The sequence below is a fragment of the Mchenga conophoros genome, linkage group LG18 (assembly GCF_057382185.1).
Source record: "Mchenga conophoros isolate Kocher_MC1m ecotype Shallow Benthic linkage group LG18, M_conophoros_male_GT1.1, whole genome shotgun sequence".
NCBI lineage: Eukaryota > Metazoa > Chordata > Actinopteri > Cichliformes > Cichlidae > Mchenga > Mchenga conophoros.
The window spans coordinates 12,107,153-12,123,392 of NC_140543.1; the positions used below are offsets into that span (position 1 = coordinate 12,107,153).

Consider the following 16,240-nt stretch of genomic DNA (forward strand, 5'->3'; position numbering starts at 1 on the left):
AAACTATCTTGGACCTGTGTGAAAGGGTAATTGCCCCCATGGTAAATCATAGATAAGTGTGATTAATCACAGTTTTGGAAAGCTGAGTTCAATTTCATTAGCCACACCGAGGCCTGGTTATGGCCAGATCTGTTGAATCAATAGTTAAATAGAACCTGAGTGACAAAGTCAAGTAGACTAAAATCTCAAAAAGCAACAGATCATGTCACGATCTAAAGAAACTCAAGAACAGAAGAGAAATGAATCTATCGGTCTGGACTAACTATCTATCATTAACTATGAGTCTGGAAAGAGTTACACAGCCATTACAAAGGCCCTGGGACTCCAGTGAACCACAGTGAGAGCTATTATCTAGGAAAAGAAAAAGAATAAAAAAGAAAATCAAGAAAACTTGGAACTGTGGTGAACCTTCCCAGTGAGTGGCCGGCCTACCAAAATTATTTGAAGAGTAATCAACAATCCATCCACGAGGTCACAAAAGAACCCCCAAAAAACATCGAAAGAACTGCCGGCCTCACTTGTATTAGTTAAGGTCAGTGTTCACAATTCAACAATAAAAAGCCTTAACAAAAACAGAGGGGTCCTGGGGGAAATCACTGCTGACCAAAAGAAACACAAAGGGTCGCCCCACATTTGTAAAAAAACAAAAAGACCAAAAAAAAAAAACCAAAAAAAAAAAACCCAAACAATAAAAAAAATGTCTTGATGATCATGAAGACTTTTCAGAAAATATTCTGTAGACTAACGAGACAAGCTGAACTTTTGGAGGGTTTGCATCGCATTACACCTGGCATGAAACCAACATGGCACTTCATAAAAGAACATATCAACACTCGAAGATGGTGGTGGTAGTGTGATGGTCTGGGGTTGGTTTGCTGCTTCGGGACCTGGACGACCTGCCGTTACTTTATGGAACCATGAATTCTACTCCTTACAAGAAGATCCTGAAAGAGTAATTTAGGCAATTTTCTAAAGTTCAAGCACACTTGGGTTACACAGCGGCAATGAATGGCTCAAAATGTTGGTACATCACAATGAATAAAATGCTTGCACCGAATCCAGTGTGTCCTGTTTTTCATAGCTTGAATAAATAAATACGTTACTGTAAAATATTAACTGAACAGTGGGCGGGTTGAGGAGGCAGCATTTGAGTAGTTAAGGGGGCAATTGTTTTTTAAAAACAATGAATTTTATAGTTACTGGGGTTAATAAGTTTGATTATCTGAGATATTTAAATGTGACAAATATGCAAAAAAAAAGTAGAAGAAGAAAGTAGAAGAAATTAGGGATTGGGAAAATACTTTTTCACGGCAGAGAGAGAGAAACCAAGTCATGTCACCTATTCTGTGTGTCCTTAAGCTTTTATAAAAGCTATTCAGAAGCCTTTCTGCTCTGACTCTTATTTTTTGAATATGCAGTTTAAGTGAAGAGCCAAGGCTGTAACACTTCTTTAAGCTAAGGTCAACAGTAAATTGTCACAATTTATATAAATCTTCAATGTGCCCATAGAGAAATGCACTGTTTTTCCCCCACACACACACACATTCCTTCACATACATACCGAAGACTAATGTCATGAACGCTGCCACAAAAGGTCCTTCAGTTTGTTCAGTGTCTACCCTTTGGCACATGGAAGGGATGGGTATTAAGCTACCAACCCTACATTTAGTGGACCACTTATTGCCACCAAAGCTTTGACCACCCAGTGCTTCACATTGGAATATTAGTGAATCTTATTTTGTAGCACTGCTGAATTTTAACCTCAGAATTTCTTAGAGCCAGACAGATTTCTACAAAACCAATACATCTTCTAAGAAGTAGTAAATGCTTGCAATTACTTTATATAACTGGTCCTGAGTCCAACTATCCCCAGGTCAGGTCATCAAATCTTCTTGTCTATCAAAATAAATGGTTTCTTGACATATTAAGTATACATTGGATAAAAAAAAGGGGCCGTTTTATACAGTGTAGATTGCACTTTTCAAAGCCTTTTTTTTGACAGTTGAACAATGGTAGAAAAGGGAATAACATTAACCTAAATCAGTCATACCATTATTCATTACTTTGTAAGGTTTTAAAGGGATGACGGTGACAGGAAAGTTGTACTTTTTTGTGAGCGGAACTTACAGAAACCAACTGCGTAACATCCATTTATTTTTCAGAGTTTGTGTGATTCACAGACTTTTCAAGGTCAATATAGCAGTAGTATTCTTCAAAAAGGATCAAAAAGTTCTTTCATTATTTAAGTCATCCTATTTGGAATAATTTGTTCACTGTACATTGCCCTAACACTGTCTTTTTATTAGCAGAATACAAATTCAGCCATAATGAACTTTTGTGTGTGACACCAAGAGCTTATACCTGAAGCCCCACAGTGTGTAAGCACTAGATTTCTTCTTTTTTCTTTCCCATTTACATGCTTTCAATCCAGCACCTGCTCTTGTTCTGATGTGGATTTGCATGCATCCCATCGTACCATTGTCTTTGTCACAACAGTTCTCTTAACATCTATGGTCCAAAAGTATGCCTCAAGTATGTTAATCCATTACTGGGTAAGAAACCATATTTAGTGAGACATCCTAACTGGCCCCCCTCCCCTCTCCATGAGGTTGGAGAATCGGCAAAGGTTGCAACACAAAAAGTGACATGGCATCTAACTTTATGGTAACAGATGTGGTAACTTCAATGACCCTGATTTGTAACAAAAACGAAAAACTTAAAAGTCCCAAATTTCTTTTAATACCCTCCAATGACGCTTTAGCTCTAAATAAGTGTTGTGGTGAGTCCCCTATAAAGACTTAAACCAGCTTTGTCAATGCATGTACTGTAATCAGCGGTGCTGCAGTATATGAAGAACACAGCCTCCTCTGCTGCTGTCTGTAGTTTTTAAACAGAACCCAGTTGTTGTTTTAAAACGTGATACGAGTTGTGACCAAATGGGAGGTAGCAAGTAAGCAAAGACTTTGCAGAGGGTTTGGTGAATCTTCAGCAGCTAGTAATGCAGTATGTAGAGAAAGTGCTGAAAGATCATTGCTTGAATACTTCGTATAGATTCTAATGCTCATGTTTGCAGGTTGGCTTCAAACTTACTGAGTACTGATGTACAAATTTAGAAGACCTCTGGTGGATGTCTTACACATCAGATGCTTTAAATATTTGGAATTTATTTAACTGTTTTGCTGGCACAGCGATCCCATTCTTCTTTTTGTCCTCATGTTTAAAACACCTCTTTGTCCACTGTGTGACACTATTAAACTGATGTTGTATTGTGGGTGTTATAGTTTATTGTCTATATATATATTCTGTTTACTTGTATTTATATTTCCAAAAAACAAATACTTATATCATTGTGTTCAAAACACACAACCCGATAAAATAAAGTTTTGTTAAAATAAATATGGTAAAAATGGTATTAATCAAGGAATTGTGAACATAATTTGAATCCACATAGATTTCTGTACCAGTATCACATCACTGAGATAAATTACTACACTTGAAAAAAATAAAGTGATTATACTGTTTCCAGACTGCCATCATTCTTATTAGCGTCAAAACAGATCTGGTCTTTTACAAATTAACCACGAGGCAAAATGCAAATAACCAACCTCGGCGAGGGTGAACATAATTGCGCAGCTCCTCCCTGCTCTCCACTATTATAAATGAGTGTTTAAGCGAAGGATGATCCCTGATTAACGCAGATTCCCTTGTGTTTAATAGCACTCGGTGCAACAGAATGGCAAAGTAAAAACAAACAGATGAGACTACTCCCACGTGGCATCAGAGCGCAGATGGAGACAACTTATAGATGGAGATGTGGAGTTGGCAGAAGCCGGAGTCTGAGCAGGTGTTTGGACCCAGCATGGACATCATGTACTGCCATTTTTAAAGCGCCCGAGAGCCAGCGGGACAGCGGAGGGCATAGGGTGGAGATGATACACATAGGACAGATCGCTTTTCTACCATGGCAACTAGTATGAAATTATCTCCATTGCATAATAAGTACTTAGTGGAAAGAACATGCCACATGCAGGCCTTACACTGGCTCAATCAGCTTCAAGTGGCTGTAAAACAATTACTTGACTAATAAACTTAATTTATAGAGCACTTTTCTAACAAAGCTGCAAAGTGCTTCAAAGGAAAAAATATATATATATACAGTACTGTGCAAAAGTCCTGACCCACGTGCAATTTCTTTGTCGTTCTTTCCAATGATCCACACCTTCTTGTATATTGGGGCTCTTGTTTTATAGACTTTTTCCCCCCACTCTTTTACAGTCCAGTCCAGTGGCTTAACAATCAGTCCAGTACCACAGGACTGATTGTTAAGCCACTTAACACTGGCCTATGAATGATTAAAGCATATAAAATAGACCTAGTTCAATGGATGAACTGCTGTTGTGTCTACACATAACAGACAACAACCCAATTTTAAATTTTATCTTTTGGCACTTTGTTACTACCAGCCTGCCAAAAGCTTTCATTTTACATAATTTCTTTAGTTAATTCTATGAAAAATGACAACGATAACAGAGTTTGGAAGGCATAAAATAGCAGTTTGCCACAAACAAAGTGATTCCCAAAGGACTATTAGCTGAAGGCATATCTTGGCATGATGTACAGTGTGTCCTTAAACAATTTGACAAAAGCAGAAGTATCTAAAGTAGATGAACAATATCAGAAAGTTAGGTCCCTAAAGAAACTGGGGAAAATCATTTCAGTGAAATCCTGACACAGGACCTTTCGCTTAATCTGATGTTCACCAAGGGCTGAGATATGCCACATCACATAAGGACTTGACTGCGAATTGGTGGCTACAGATCCTATGGCATGATAAAAATATTGGTTCAAATCGTCATGAATATGTATGGAGAAACTCAGGACAGAGATACAGCAGTGAGTGTATACATTGTAAAACACGGTAGACACTCTGGCACGGTTTGGGGACTGCATTACAGCCAATAAAAATGGAAATTAAAATGAATGGAAGATTACTAATGGAGAAAAGTACCATCAGATTTAGATCCACCATACTTACAAAGCATTAAATTAACAGTGGCTTCATTTTCAGCATGACAATGAATCAAAACACACTGCCAATGCAGTAAAAGCACAAAAGCACACCTGCATAGAAAAGCACTGGGGATGTGAGTGACTAGTACATTAGCAGACTAATCATCGCTGTTGTCACTAGTCAGTAACAGACTTACTAGTTGGTTAATCTATTTTACATTTTAATTGATGCCCAATGCCGGTAAATTATTGTGTTCTAAACATTATGCAGCCATCTGCCTGTTGTAGAGAAACATAACTCTGCTCATCTAGGCCTCATCTTTTTGATAACACTGTTAGAATGAGATTTTTCATGTTCTTCATCTTCATTGCTTGGAGTAAAACGTGTTCATAATGCACGGTGTTGATTTAAGCAGCATGATTCATTTATGATGCTTTTGTCACTAGTTTTTGACATTTTCCATTAAATGGTCCTCAAATTTTACTCACTGAGTGTTTTTAGTTTAAGACTAGTGGATTAGTCAAATTTTTTTTCTTCAATTAGTCATCTCAGAACGTAGTCACCGAGAGTTTCCCTAAAAAGCACACACTGAAACAGAATCCAGACCTCAACATTATAGTAGCATTTATTTGTGGGGTCATCTTGAGACATATTTGCCATTTCAGTAAGTCATAGCACTTATCTCTCCTTTTCCTAGTAAAACACAAAGAAATAAGACTTTTGCACAATTCTGTATTAAAAAAAATACATTAAAAAATGACCAAAATATCTGAAAATTTTAAAAAAAGCACACATTTAAAAAATTAAGAATTTGCCAAGAAGTCGGCCTAATCAAAAAGAGCACGAGCCTTATTCAGCAACTTAAGCAAACTGATTAGTAGAGTACATTTGTTAGTTTAGGATAACACATGTAGAAATAGTTTCAAATGTGTAGTGTTGCTGGAACTTGACCTGATTCAATACAAGTCTGTGAATACCTCAACACAAAACAAACAAATATGGGGAAAATAAATTTCCACCAAGACCTCAGACTGCAGATGAGCAGTTGTTTAAGGTTTGGTTATCTGCCTTCCTAGTGTGGGCTGGAAATGGTCTCTCTGTGTGAGATGGTCTCTCAATAATGTTGCCAAAATGCAGGGCAACATGCTGTGATCCTAGGGCACCACCTGATAATACATTGCTTTCCTTCAAGTAGCACTTACAGAGTGTGGAGGACTCTCAAGTGGTAAACAACTTCACAAATTTCACATGGAAGGGCAGCATGGTTACCAAATGTATAGTATATTTTTTTTTCTCTCATTTCTTTTCTAAATGTACTTGTATATTGTTCACATGTTGAAATAAATTACCAATCAATCAATCAATCAATGCTTTTCACTTTCAGCTCAGAAATGTTTGCCAGAAGGAAAAGGAGCAAATGACAAATGTTAACTTGTGAATTTCAGCGTCAACAGTCCATAGACACGAGGATATGCAAAAGCAAAATGCAGTTTGAATCACTCTGCAAACACTTGAAACCAACAAATAACCTCCCTAAAGCAATCACAGAGCCTTGGATGAGATGCTCTTTTGTTGTTCACCAGGAAAGTAATGAAGGTTCTTCATGGGAAAGAAAACCTTTCAAGGCCCTTTCTTCCTCCTGCCTCTGAATTGAATTGGTGGCGTCCTTGCATTATACATTCTCCGTTTTACAGAAGATTGAATTACAGCATCCTTTGTCATCAGAAACATTGCTCATTTTGCGAAGTGACCAAAGCATGGCTATGAATAATGATGTGAGTGGCAGTACTCTAAAGTGGCCACAGATTTTCATTAGCGCCCCCAGACAGCAGTACAGGGAGAAGGGGAGCGAGTCTCTGGGCCTGTCTGTATCAACATTGATGTATCACATGGCCCAGTGAGTCTTAACCGTTCAATTAGGAGCACTGCTGAGGCCCAGCCTGTCAGTGGGACAGACCAGCAGAGAGCTGGGCAAGATCAAGAGCTGCTTCCTCAAACACACTTCAGGAGCCACAGCCATCAATCTCGCAACAGTGACGGCAGGTGGCCAAAGGAGCAGGACCCCTGCAGAATCTGGACCTAACTCAGGTAGGCTCATTCATCCCTATCAACCAGACTAAAAATGAACAAGCTCGTGACCTTCACAGCAGGGAGACGGGGGGTTACACCCTGGGCAGAAAGGGGAGAAGAATTTAATTTTCATCAGCATTTTTCCGGACACCAAACGGCATTAGCCGAGGAAACTGCTGAGGCTCGGTTTGTTTTGTTCCTCATGTTGGCATCCTAGCACACAGAGGGAATTTAGCTAGTTAATGTTGTGAGAAGGGCAATTTGTACAGTAACATCAAAGTGTTTATCTAAATGTTTGAGTTTAAATTCCCACAGTACAGCAGCGATGTAATAATCCAAATTTAAGGAGCCACTGTGCTTCAAAAATATTATCAATCTGTGTTGGTGATAAATTAAAAAGCTTTAAGTCTGTTTGGAATGAGAATTAAGCAGAATAAACAAGTAGTTATGAAGTTAATCATGTGGTAGGCCTGTCCTCCGCTTTATATATCTGAGGGCCACCACAAATAATCACTTATGTCATGGTTATTGTTCCGCTGAGACACAGGCGTTCAGTCTTTCTTTTCCATGAAAAACTTAAGATTGCGCCATTGTTCCAGGTGCAAATGCAAAAGAAAAAAAAAAAAAAAAAGCCTTTCCAAAAATCTATGGCTGGGAACAATGACAACACACAGGGGCTTCCTCTAAACAGAAAAATAATTACCAAGTAAAGCAGCAATGATACATGTCGAGCAATTACCAGATTCAGTTATTTACTTCAAATGCAATGAGGCTTTAGAGAAAACACAATGCAGCTTCGCAAACAATGGAACCCTGATGGCTATTTGTTGTATGCAGGGGATGATTCGTTAAACGGGGGGGGGGGGGGGGGGGCTCTTTTGAACGGTTTGTTTGTAAATGTACGTTCAGGACTGTACAAACACAACAAAGTTGAGGCAGTAACTGAAGGAACTGCTTGATCTGCTTTGACCACCGACCTTCCACTATGTTGATCCATATAATTCAACAGGGAATAAAAACTTAATAAAGCCCATTGGGTTGGAATGTTGCAATGCTCTTCCAACGAAAGTGAAAGTTTAAATTCAAGCTGTTAGTGGGTGTTGTCTGACATCTTACAATGTGGACAGTCTTAAAGGAAGAGAACAGATTGTGATATCAAATGATAACGGCGCCGCCTGAATACACAATTAGATGCATAGAAAAACAAGATGCGTAACAAAATACATCTTGGGTCGTCTAGCTTATTTTGTAAACAGAAGCAGAACAGCATGGTGGTATAGCGGATCAACATCCTGGATAAAATGTATCATCATTGGTATTTGACAAGGTAGTCCACCCTTAGTTTTCAGCAATCTGAGCTGCCACAGATGTTACCATTATTTTTGGATCCATAACAATTATTAGCAAAGGGTTGTAGCTTATTCACAAACTGAAAAATTAACAGGCTGTCGAGTCCCCACAAAGAAAATTCACCTTAATATGATTATCTATGTGACAGTCTGTCATTAGAACTAGCTAGAGATGGGTGTTTATATTTAAACCTCTGACATTTAGACTCTGGTGTTCTCTTTGCTGCTTCTTTCCAAGATGCAGAAAAAAAGGCAAATGTTCAACATCTGGCAAAAAAATTTAAAACAAAGTAATTTTTTAAAGTAATTTATTTACTTGGGAGGAAAATCATCTAACCGCTTCCATTTGTCGAGGGCGGAACAATTTAAGATGAGAGAAATTGCTCCTGAGCCAGAATAACAATCTGAACAACAGCCAGTGCTCATACTGCGTTCGGGTTTTTGTTTTGTTTTAGCTCTGTTGTCTTTCGTGCAACAAAAATAGTCGAAATATAAATGACAGATTAAAATATATGAAATCAGTCTATATCATGTAAATGAGAACTGACTCAACAAGAGAAACATTGGCAGGTAAATGTGACCTTACTTGTTGCTTTATCTTATTTTCCAACAATATTGGCTTTTACCAATGTTTGACCATTAAATCAGTACATCACTAGTGTGATGGATAAAGTGACCAAGGATTTACAAGAGTTCCTGGAATGGAAATATAGTGCATGCAACTACAATTAGACAGATACTGATATGCATAGGAAGAAGTCTTTGGTATCCAAATACTGGAGCAAATTTACAGTTACCCCATGAACACAAAGAAAAAGACTGGGTATATGAATTTAGTGCTTACTTGCTCAGTCACACTAGAGTAAAATTAGAAGGACAATTAGGAAAAATAGGACATTGACTAGGAAAATAATTGGTCAAACTGTAATTTAGTGACTGGCTGAAAGAAGTTGTGGCAACCTTATGCAAAGACTGAGCATTCAACAACCTCGGGCGAGCAACTTTGATCACAAGGTAATGGTACATGTCGCCTGGAGGCAAACTGCATCCAAACAATAATGGTCAGCATTTATTCGACTATGTATTTGTATTACTCAAGACATGAGCCTATTCATTTGACGCAGCAAAACAACATGCAAGTTTAAAAAAAAATAAAAAATAAATTCTAGTGGTGTTGTGCAAGCAATTAAAATTTTTGGCCTTACCAGCACATTTGGTCCTGGCCTTAAGAGGGGGCCCAGGAGCTCCAGTGCCTCCCTCCAGAGGTCTGGTCAGCAGAACACTGATCTCATACTCTGTGTCTGGATCCAGGTGGCCAATCTTGTGTGTGGTCTTGTCTACAGGCTGCAGGTCATACATGGTCCCAGACACAGTGCGGTATTCCACCTCCCTGTCAATTATTGGACCGTCTCCGTTGATGGAATTGGCGTTGAGCTGGATCCAAAGATAGGTGGCACCAACAGCAGTCAGCTGGGGTGGTGCAATAGGCACTGGGGGCTCTAGGAAAACAAAAAGTTGTTTTGTCTTTGTTTTTTTGTGACGATAAGTAATCAAACTGTAATTGTGGAAAGTTTTCACATTAAAAAAAAAAAAAAGCAATTATGTACTTTTGGTTTGTGTAAAAAGCACAAAAAAAAAAAAAAGTCTGCAGATGAACACTTGCAAGTGAACAAGAGGCCCAAAATCAATACCTTCTGTTAAACCAAATCAACCACATCAAAATTCTCTAGAAGCACATGAAGAATATCTTCATGTTTTCAAATAATCAACGTACTCAACAAGAGCCCTGTAACAATCAATAGTTCCAGCTTGATGAATGGAATCTCTCATCAGTAGTACACTGTGCCATGTAATCACATACATTTTAAAAGTGACAGCAGCCCCTCACAGAGGAGTAAATAAAGTTACCCAGACCTTGGTAAATGGTGCTCCCATTAAACAATGTATTGATTTCAATCAGAGGACTTCTATGGAAAAGCCTTTGGTTATGACAGCTATGGTAGGCGATTCTGGGAGCGTTTTATTAAAGACTGCTGTCGGATTTTTACAATTTATTTAAAGGTAAAGAGTTGACTGTTAGGCCTAAAAAACAAACACGCTCAGTATTAACCGTGTAATCTATTCATACTATATTATAATAAGCTACTATGACAAATTAATTGATAACGCCAAGTATTTCTAGATCATTCAGAATAACCACATACACTATATGGACAGAAGCAATGAGTCACCAGCACAAGCTGCTTGCTTTCCATAAACCAATACCATTAAGATCCTGGTGCACAATTTCTTTTGCTGGAATTAATTTTTGCTGAGAAACATCTCAAACTGCAGTTATTGAGACAGCAGTGTGTTTGTGACTTTTATGCACCATGTGACCCTGTTTTGCAACTTTAAGCAGTCTGACACTTCATTGCTGAGTTGTTGTGGTTCTTAAACACTTTGCAATAATACCACTTACATTTTATCATGTAAAATGTAGGAGTGAAGAATGTTTTTACAAACTACTTGTTTCCTATTGTCGCTTCCTATTACAGTGCCACGGTCAAACATGAATAAAATGCAGCCAAGCACATAAACCAGAGTTACAGTACAGGTGTTTTAGATAAACACTGTGAGGTTAACCTAAAACAATGCATTAATTCATTACCACCACAAAAACAGCTTATAAGTAATGGTAGCTGTCATTATTTAAGTAAACTAAAATGTAAAATCAGATATTGGTGTAATGTTGTATTAAGTGGAAAGATATTTGCACAAGTCCACCCCTCCCCTCCCCTGCAAAAGAAAAAAACAACAACAAAATAATGAGAAATTGAAGGGAAGGAGAAGAAGCACTTTAACCTTCAATGTTTGAATTGACAGGAAAATATAATATTAAAAATAAAGTTTCTCTTTCAGACAAATGTAGCGTTCAATGACAACCTTGAAGACGACCTTTTCTTTGTTATGTCATCTGTATTTTCCTAATCCAACTTAAACCTCGTGCCATTTCTTGTTTAATGGTGCTTCTCGAAATGTCAGGTTTTTTCCGACATCAGGACTGCTTCATCATATAACCAGGTAAGGAGTTGCTGCACTAACATTTGAGCGGTTGCCAATGGAAACTTCTGAAGTAGTTTTATACTTCTGTGTTTACACCTTTAAGCCAGTTTTTGACCAAAAATAAATAAATAAATAAATCTCATTTAAAAAGGTCACAGTGATTTACAGAGGCTGCAAAAATTTCCATTTCAATAAAATGCATATTGGATTCGTTCCTTTTATTGAATTTATGTAAAATTTTGTTCAAATTACCATTTGAAGATTCAAACAGCAATACACAGACAACACCCTGAGAAAAAGGTCTCTGGGTACAACCAAAAATCTAAAACTGTCAAAGAAGAGCCATGACCAGCGGCTGCGGAATTGCTCAGGAATCTACCCTGTCACATACTACAATAGTTGCATGTCCTAGCGACCCCAGTGAGCAGCTCTAATGAGGGTACACGTAACAGAATAATACCATTAGTCACCCGGCTGCTTCTCATGGAGTTGTCATGGAGAGGCACAAGTCCACAGGCAAATGAGGTGTCCAACAGAGAACTGGAGGCTGTTCCTCAGCAGATGGTTACCCCACAGTGACCTCAGCTGCAGGTCCCACTAAACTCCCACTAATCCAAGCTTCTAGTGTTGCTGTCAAACATCACCTAAAGCGAACCAGATAATCCACCAGGTCTTCTTCAACACTTACACATTGTGCAACAGTCGGCACGTTGGAGCCAGACAGGGAAATAAGGTGACCCAAAATCTGAGTTAAACCATTGGCTTTTGTTTTGATGGTCTTTTATGGTCTGTTGTTTTGCCCTTAAAAGGGATTTAACTGAGTTAAGTGGCAATATGTTCAGATTAATTTAAGCAACAGAAAACAGCACATGCTCATTCTGTACTATCAGTATGATGAAATTGAGAAAAATATGCTTTTTTATATATTTGAAAAGATCAAATGTGACATTATTGGTTTCAGAGAACAGCACTTTTTGATAAAACAACAAATTTAAAAGAAATTTCCCGAAATCACAACTTAGAAACTTAATACTATATCCTGCATCCACAAAAGCACATCATGTAACCATTATCAGATTTTGACACATTTATCAACACACTCATTCTTCAATAACGCCTTAATAAGGGCCACAAAATATGGCAAACTTCCTAGCTGCTGACCTAGTCATGATGATTCACAGAAGCCACACAGCACAAAATGTAACCAATTGGTTAATAAAAATGACTTAAGCCCTGTTACTCCATCCAGCAAGACCTATTTAGTCATCCAAGCAATTTTTTGTTCTTTGCAGAGAGCACGCTTTCATATGCACTGCGCTGCATGGTTCAGTTCTATTGTTGCAGATGTCACTTGAGACCATTTCTGCAAAAGACTAAACAGCATGATGTATTACAGCAATAAGCATTTCATTTAAGTTTGAAAAGTTACTGCTTCACAAAGACAACAGCAGCTTATGGTGATGAAATAATTCCTGTAGGTGCAGTAATCCCCTGTTCAACAGCCATAGCAGATGCACTGAAAATAACAGATTACTGGTATGAAATGCACTCAAGTGCTGGAACACTTCAGGATATTAACAACTCATTTCCCAATGTTTAAGCCTTAGCAGGGCAGCTTTGAAGCAGCGGGGCCCTGGAAAGGTCTTCGAGCTGAGCCCGGTGCTAGCTGGAAATGTGTGACAGTCCACAGATGACAGTGGCGACCATACGCGGGGTCAGCGAGCAGCTGTTGTCGCGATGTTGACCAGACAGGCAAACGGCCTGGCAACAGCTGCGCCCTCTTCTACCACAGCACCTGCCTGCCTTCCTGCCAGAACACAATCACACAACTGCACATTATGCAAAAAAAACACCAAAAGGAACCACTATACAAGGACTTGAAACTGTTGAAAGTGTCAATTATATTCCAATTTTTATTCAGTGATTAATCTTCATTTGTAAAGTTTCACTGACAAATGTTTGTTCGGTAAAACTAAAAGCAGAACAGCAGCACTTTAAACCCATCCTCCAATAGGGGTGACGACCCTGGTCGTATAGAAGTCTATAGGCAAACAGCCCTTTGGCTCACTCATCCGTTACCTCAGTAAACCCTTTTCTCATGAGTTCATAGCCTCAGCTGCTAGATTTGAGTCTTATTCGATGCAACATGATGTTTATGTTGTAAAGATGATCCTCATTAGACTAGAAAAAGGATGCTAAAGCAGGACATGCAAACCAGTGAGAGATTCACAGTACCAACATCCATTTTTTTTAATGCAATGTATGTATTTGACAAAGCAATCTTTTTCATTTTTGACTTACATCAGTCGACTTTTCAAAAGTTTTTTTACATGTTATTTCTAATAATTCACAGCATGCACACCAACTAAAGACATGCACACACTCACACACTCACGTTCCTACCCATTTGCCATCCACCACACAGAGCACGATAATAAGGGCTGCCACTCTTCTCTGTTCTTAGGTTAGACCTCATCGTTTATAAATCCTTCTTTCAGTTGTCTGTTACATCCCCTGATCCTCTCTTGTTAAGATGCAAGAGGTCCTCATTATGATGTGCGCTTTCCTAAGTGGGCTGCTGTGAGTAAAGAATTGATCTGCTCCTAATATGAGAAGAGGTGGCCAGAGGAAAATGAGGAGCTTGACTGGCTGGCCTTCGATTTTCGGTGGCTATTCTCATTAGTGCCGACACAGTTGCACCTCCGCATTGTTCAGTTAGTAACATTGCCAAGTATACTGTGTTAGAGCTCAGCAAATGCTTTGCAGGCTCCAGGTGATTCTAACCAGGGCAAGAAAAGAGCCAGCACTTGGACAAGAAGTAATTATCCTTCTTTCAAAACCACCGGCTGCACTACAGGAGAGCTCATCACAAGGGGGGACACCGGAAGGGTGCAGCTCTGGGCCAATCCGCAAATACATGCAGTGCACTTCCACATAGGCACATAAATCTGATGGAACACTGGCACGAAAGGCAGAAGTGATTATCAGGGATAATCAAGCATTCACTCTCCTCATGTTGAAGGAAAAGGCAGTGTATGGTAATGAGGGGTGGGGGGGGGAGAGCCGGCGTGCGACTGTACCAGGCTCATAATCCACAGAATCGCTCCATGGTCACTCCTCCAAAAACGAGTCACGGGCGCGGTGAATACACATTTAAAGAGGATTTACAACTCAGACTCATTGCTAGGAGGGTTAAGCACTTGTTTTATGACTGGTACGATAAGGCGAGATATCAGCATTTTATGTGGGACACTCATAAGTGTGAAAACGCCTCTTTTCCTCTTTTAACGAGCTGGCTTATGCTAAAGTCGTTGAAGTGTGACATCTCTGTTGAATTTAAAGTGGAATGACTTACAAGACTTGATTCACCCCTAAATATAGAAAATTACGATATTTTAAATATTTATGATGAAAGCACTTTAAATTTAAGAGGTTTGTCTTGAGTAAGAAGAAAATATCTACACGGTAACACACTGGAAGCAGTTATCAGCAAAAATATTGCTCTCGTGTAGGTTTGTGCAAGCGTGAGGATGTGCAAGTGATTGTGTTGCTGAATTTATGCACAAGTGTGGTTTTGAGTGCCTCCAATGTGTCAGTAAATTTTCTTTGAGTACACCACTGAAACCCACTGATACACTCAGGCAGAGAGACTTTATCTCCCTCTACGCTCTGCTGTGTCTGGGCCCAGCCATTCTCGCATGATTGACAGACCTCGATCTGGACAGCCAGGATTAAACCTATCAATCACATAAAGCTTGAAGACAAAAAAAAAAAAGAAAAGGGGAAGGAGAAAAAAATCAGGACCATAAATTCAATTGAGAGCACAGCAAGAAAATTGAGGTGAAGAAATATAGAAGGCCATTACTGGGCTATAGGGCTGTAGGAAAGAGAGGCCTTGCTGGATTTAGTTTCGGACGACTCCATAAATTCATATCAAATGACTGCAGGAGTGAAATATCAGTGAGGTTACTGTAAACCTTGGTGCCTCTTGCCTTTGTGATCTTTTAGGGGGAATTGTGCTCAGTCAAGGACAACCTTTGCAGAGGAAGTATTAAAGTCCTCTGGATAACAAATCAACATAAAAAGCTAGTATTTTTAGTACTGCCTTAGAGGACATTTTCATCTACAAACACGCAGCAGTTCCTGTTTATCTCCCGTTAACTTTGCTGAATGCATGAAGGTCATGCGGATGGAAAACATTCCCGCTTTCTGCCTTGTTTTCACTGAAATAGGTCGGTTTTGCATTTTTACTCTGCTTTGGGACAAATACTCACGTTTTATGGTTAGTTCACCATAATTGGACACTCCAACCCCTTTGTCTGAGTGGACAATGCAGCGGTAGCGGCCCGAGTCGCCCTTGGTTGTGTTCTCCACATCGAAAGTGCCTATGAAGCGGCGGTTGTTCCAAGGTTTAGTGGCTTTCATTGGGGCCTCCCGTCCACCCATGCCCTGTTTGGAACAGAGACAAACGCACAAGTGAACCTCCAAAATGGAAAGGTTTAATAAGCAAAGTGGCCTGACCTTGTGTTTTTTTAAAAAAAACTCTGTTTGAGTGTACTTGTCCCCTGTTCTTGTGCGTGTTTGTTTGTGTCCTATCGTTCCCATTGGTGGTTGATAGTGGGGATACATTTATCACACTGGAATGCACGCGCACACACAAACACAGTGGGCTCTCCCCAGCTGTCACCCCTCACAGCAGGCAGATGGGGGACATTTGTTCATTAGAAATATTTCTTCATTACTGTCATCGGGGGACTTCACTTAA

The 16,240-nt window shown here is 39.2% G+C and overlaps 1 protein-coding gene across 4 annotated transcripts in view; it reads right to left on the reverse strand.

Moving 5' to 3' along the window:
- LOC146553313 (receptor-type tyrosine-protein phosphatase mu) overlaps positions 1-16,240 on the reverse strand; it is a 165,115-nt gene that overhangs the window by 88,023 nt on the left and 60,852 nt on the right. For all 4 annotated transcript variants that reach the window (XM_085253206.1, XM_085253204.1, XM_085253205.1 and 1 more), the window contains exons 6-7: positions 15,750-15,924; positions 9,636-9,929 (exon numbers count right to left, since the gene is read on the reverse strand). In XM_085253206.1, coding sequence (XP_085109332.1) covers positions 9,636-9,929; positions 15,750-15,924 — 469 coding nt within the window. The remainder of the gene's footprint in view (positions 1-9,635; positions 9,930-15,749; positions 15,925-16,240) is intronic.